The sequence below is a fragment of the Eucalyptus grandis genome, chromosome 5, assembly GCF_016545825.1.
Source record: "Eucalyptus grandis isolate ANBG69807.140 chromosome 5, ASM1654582v1, whole genome shotgun sequence".
NCBI classification, from domain to species: Eukaryota; Viridiplantae; Streptophyta; class Magnoliopsida; order Myrtales; family Myrtaceae; genus Eucalyptus; species Eucalyptus grandis.
The window spans coordinates 39061593-39067247 of NC_052616.1; the positions used below are offsets into that span (position 1 = coordinate 39061593).

Genomic DNA, 5655 nt, shown 5'->3' on the forward strand with positions numbered 1-5655 from the left:
GCCCTACGATACCTCATCACCACAAGAAGAAACCAACACAACCTCCTTCTGGAATCAAACTCTCTTGCTGTGGTTGAAGCAATTCTCGAACAAGATCGCACACCATGGGAGCTCGGCGCTCTCTTCGCTGAAGCTAGGGCTCTGCTCCGCCTCTTCCCAACCCTGCGCATCCAACACTGCAGAAGAGAAACCAACGCAGTTGCTGACTGGGCTGCAAAAGCCCAAGCCCAAAATCTTCTCCCATCGAACTGGGTCAACTCCCCCCCTCCTGCTTTGTTTGATCTGTTAAGTACTGATATGTTGAACTGCTGTAACTTGTCTGTCTTGTGAATGAAGTTTCCTTTTACCGACCAAAAAAAAAAAAAAAAAATAGCATCTGATTGATATTATGGAGAGTCGAGCCTAGACGGTGTGCCTAACCCACTGCATTAAGTACTCTCGGAAGCCATAGCCCGCTGTCTGAGAGACCCTACCCACGCCGAAACGATCAGGATGGACTAATGTCTGACCCCGAACTTTCATCATTCAACGCGGTTGGACTCATTCCGCTGCCTCGACATGCATCGGACTGCGTGCATGATCGGTTCATTGCAATATTACTGCAGAGAGAGAGAGAGTCATCGATCCGTCGTCTCTCACGCTATGTCCGCGGGAAATTAATGCTCTCCATCTCTCTCCCTCAACTGTAAAACGAGCAGTAGACGCCTTCTCTGCTGAACACTCTTATTTATACTAAGCTGGAACCTCCCGTTGAGCTGCATGCATTGTGTCTGAGGTCAGTGAAGACCAACCCGCAATAGCACATTTATACTCCTCATTCACTGACTGATCTCGACCTTTCATCACTTGTTACCCGAGAGATCATAGCTTTTGTGATGGAGGGCGAGATGAGCAGCAGAGGGTGGGTTTTGGGCTTGGTGAGTGTGCTGCTGCTGGTGACGTTGAACGGCGATGGAGCGAGCGCAGACCCGCAAGTGCCATGCTACTTCATATTCGGGGACTCGTTGGTGGACAACGGGAACAACAACGGGCTCAACTCCTTGGCCAGATCCAACTACCTGCCATACGGCATCGACTTCGCCGCTGGTCCCACCGGGAGGTTCTCTAACGGCAAGACCACGGTGGATGTCATCGGTAAGCTCTCTTCCTGAGCTCTCTCTCTCTCTGGGCTTGGCTTTTTGGACCAGTTGTGCTTTGAGCAAAGGCACAAGTTGTTCAGAAGGTCAAAGGAACAGGTTGATTTATTTGATATAGTGGTATAACAGAAAATCATCCACTGCTTGCACTTCAGAGGTCGCATGCAAGATGCGTAGTGCAAAATATTAGAACGTGACAGCATTTTTCCCTTCCTTTTCTTTTATTTTTCTTTACTTTCTGGTGAAATGATGACCAATCTTGTTTCTTCTTTACAAAGTTTGATTAACAGCAATGCTATGGTATACTAAGTTTTACAAAAAAGGGTCCGCAGAGTCGTATACCGTGACAAACTCCAAGAGAGCATTTTAAGTAAATTCACCATCTTTGAAACTGAACAAGAGCATATTAGATCACAAGATAATATGATGGGCTTTGGTAGCATAACAGTTTTCGGGGTATTGTGAAAATAATAGTTTATTGTGAACAAATAATTTTTTAAAGAAGTGAGTTTCACAACAATTTATAATTATATTTGATTTGATTTTTTATGATCCATAATAAATCGTTATATTCACTCTAAATTGAAGACTGTCATGTAATTATATCACATGCAAAGAAAGCCTAATAGATATTTGATTTTTTTTTTTTTAATTTTCTTATCTTATTTACAACCTAATTTACATCCATAAAAGGATATCTTATTATATTGACCTAATCTAAAAATGGACAACGACCAGTCTTTTCCTTAAAGGGACAAGAAGGGGATCCTATCTTTACGCATTTATGTGAAATAAAAATTGCGGTTGCTGACCTAGGTATACACCTCTAGTCCCCACACCTCAGGCACATTTATAGTGTTCATGTGAAGCGAATCTGCCTCAGAAATGAGATCGGATCGTTTGAACACCCCCCCAAAAAAAAAAAAAAAAAAAAAAAAAAAAAAGAAAAGATGAGATTGGATCTATGTAGAACTAAGCATGCGTCATAATCTTGGGACTGCTCGTGTAATGGTAGAGTTTCCCGGGGGATGTTCAATGATATATAAATTAAATGGTTTTTTCGTCTATCATGAATTAAGTTAGCCTGCATAGTCGAACGCTTCTGAGAGCATGTATAATTCACAGTGATTGCTCTAGCAAATCTCATGTTCGATTAACTTCTATCTGTTTTAATAATTTTACAGCTGAGCTTCTGGGGTTTGACGATTATATTCCTCCATATACGGTCGCGAGTGGTGATGCGATTCTTAAAGGAGTGAACTATGCATCTGCTGCTGCTGGGATCAGGGCGGAAACCGGGCAGCAACTGGTACGTACCAAGCATATTTCACGTTTCTGCATATTGTCCTAAGAAAATTTTACTAAAATTTTCACAACAAACCAATGAGGCCTAATTAAGCCAACCATTTTGCAACACGAATCCACGATTTATTTATGCACCTCGTTTAATTTAACACGTTGTTATGAGTGGCAAGCATACATAAAATTATGACCACTGAACAATTTTTTTATTGTACCGAAAACCAACGGTATGTCTGGCCCTTTACCGCCATGAGAGAAATGTTCGAAATACTAAGAATTATGTCATCTTACGTTGGAATTAAAAAAAAAAATTAACTCTGCGAAATTTCGTTGACATCATTGTACCGGTGAACAACTTTTCATATGGCCTGGCCTCCATGGTTCCATTATTAATAGCTAGATTTAGGTGACAATTCGAAGTAAATAATTCAATTGTTTTACACGAATCGATCATATGTTGATACCCAATACTGGTGTTTCAGGGGGCGAGAATAGCCTTCGAAGGACAGCTGCAAAACTACCAGAGCACAGTGTCGCAACTGGTGAACATATTGGGCAACGAGGACACGGCGGCGAATTACCTGAGCAAGTGCATATACTCGGTCGGCATGGGAAGCAACGACTACCTCAACAACTACTTCATGCCTCAGTACTACTCCTCGAGCAACCAGTTCACGCCCGACCAGTACGCGGACGAGCTCATTCAGGAGTACTCACAGCAGCTGAGGGTCAGTACAATGCGCAGCACTTCTTTTCCTTTCTCTTACGGCTACGCGCAGAGGCTAACTTTTGTCATTAAACGTTCTTCTCTTGACACTATTAAAAGTCATGGAGTGAATAATCTAGGTTATACAATGGCCCATTTGTTTGGTAATGCCATGAATCACCCAAGGCCAAGAAGAGGTTAATTAGGCCCTAACTCGTAATCGGCCAATTCTTGATTATTTAAGTTTTTTTTTTCTCGAAAAAAAAAAAAAAAGAACAGAAATTCATTTGATAATGTCGACTAATTTTTCTATTCTCAAGAGTAGATCAGGGGCTAGGAACATAATTAAGAAATAGAAAAAAGTTACTTTTTTTGTTCCTAAGAACAATTCTAGAAACAAGTCGTTTTCTTCTCTTCTTCTTCCTCCTCTAGTCGGTTGCCAAGCTTGGTGATGGCCAGTGACAGGCCAGAAACGAGGTCCAACGACAACCTTGCTAATTGGGGACTTGAAGGCTTTCTTGAGGCCGGCAATCAGCTAGAGGAGGAAGAAGAAGAGAATGACAAAAGAAAAGAAAAAACATAAAAAAAAAGAAAAATATCAAAAAATTATTAAAAAATTAAAAGAACGTCTATGTCACAAAAAAAATTCGAGAGAAGTATCAAGTACATTCCTATTCTTTTTCTATTTGGATAATAGAAATTTTGTATACTTACTTAACGTATTCAAATGTTTATAAACTCATTCACGAAACAAAATCACAAAAAACTATTTTTAAGCAGAAATTATTATTAGAAATAAGATGGTTACCAAACGTACCCTTAGTATCTCAACTTTGCCTTGATTTTGCTAGATATTTTGACCCAGAACTGTAAAATAAAGAAAGAAAGACAGAAGAGATTTTACAAGAAGTTTTTATTTCTGAAGTGTCTTTTGCTGAACTTTTTTTGATCTCCCTTGAAATAATTGTTCCAGACACTGTACAACTACGGAGCGAGGAAGGCGGTGCTGATTGGGGTGGGTCAGATAGGTTGTAGCCCTAACGCGTTGGCCCAGAGCAGTGCGGATGGCACCACATGCGTGGATAGGATCAACGTCGCATGTCAAATATACAACAACAAGCTCAAGTCGCTCGTCGATCAGCTCAACACCAATCTCTCCGATGCTAGATTTATTTACGTTGACGCTTACGGAATATTCCAAGATCTCATGACCAGACCAGCAAGTTTCGGTACACCTTCTCCTATCTTCTTGGACTACGTTAATAGCGAACCCAGAAAATAAATTTTGATGTCTGAGTCCGTGGGAGAATCAACGGGTAACATAAATTATTCATCGAAATTCATTACATTTTCCCTTAACTTTTGGTGCTCAATTTCAGGTTTTAGCGTCACGAATGCTGGGTGTTGCGGTGTCGGTAGGAACAACGGCCAAATCACGTGCCTTCCCTTCCAGACACCTTGCCAAAACCGAAACGAGTATCTGTTCTGGGACGCGTACCACCCGTCGGAGGCCGCCAACATAATTGTCGGGAGGAGATCGTACAGTGCCGAGGCCCCGACCGACGCTTACCCCATCGACATCCGCCGCCTCGCCCAGCTCTGAAGATAGAGAGGCGGCGGCGGCGGAAGTGGCTGGGGGAGTCACAGCGACCTGATAAGGATCTCCCTGTTGTTTGTTCCCAATTTTCACTGTACCATGATCGTGTTGTTTCCATTGTAAGCATTAAGTTTGCTCATAAGTTGGTGTGCTTTGCTTGCTTGTGTTTGTGTCCAACTCAATTAGAGTGTACCCTTAGGAAAGTAAATGCAAGTGCACATCTAGATACATTTGTAGTCCTTGGATAAATTTGGATCTTGCATATGTGAATGCAACAATTTGGCATAAAACTCAAGGTGATCTTATCAGTTTGAATTTGAACCATCCAACCAATAAATTTTGCCTTTATTTGTTTGCTCGTTTGCTCTTAGTAATCTATTTTTGATTTGTCGATGTGCATAGTTTGATCTCTCAATTGTCACATGAAAAGTTTCTTGAGCTGCTCAATATGCCCTTTTTTTCAAATGTTTTTATGTAGAAGTAGTTTTTTTTTTTTTTTTTTTTAGCATTGGTGTGACATTTCCTCGGGTTCACCACCTATGATTTGGTTAATAGATTACTAAGTCTAAACTTAACTCGGGTTTTTCTAAACCCATATCAATTCTTGACTTAGGTTCAAGTTGTTTAGCATACAAATGAATTTTATCTAGGAATTGTCACTAAAGTTTATGGTAGGTCAATTAGGCATCTAAGCGAAATAACGAGAAAATTATTTTACTCCTATGAACTGGAGAATTTGAATACGGAGACTTGGTTACACTAGATTGTATACGTAAACCCATATCAATTCTCTAATACCCTTTTTGGTACGGTTCTTTTCATTAAAAAATGTTTTTATCAAATAGCTTGAATTCATTTTATTACCCCTAACATGTGAGGTGACCATGCACCCCCTAACATGCGAGATGACCATG

The 5655-nt window shown here is 40.7% G+C and overlaps 1 protein-coding gene across 1 annotated transcript; it reads left to right on the forward strand.

Annotated features, from left to right (window-relative positions):
* Positions 1-639: 639 nt before the first annotated feature.
* On the forward strand, positions 640-5088 carry LOC104445075 (GDSL esterase/lipase At1g29670). The gene is made up of 5 exons (XM_010058885.3): positions 640-1134; positions 2321-2445; positions 2921-3166; positions 4118-4373; positions 4524-5088. The coding sequence occupies exons 1-5, from the start codon at positions 876-878 to the stop codon at positions 4745-4747; spliced, it is 1110 nt and encodes a 369-aa protein (XP_010057187.2). The 5' UTR covers positions 640-875; the 3' UTR covers positions 4748-5088.
* Positions 5089-5655: the final 567 nt, after the last annotated feature.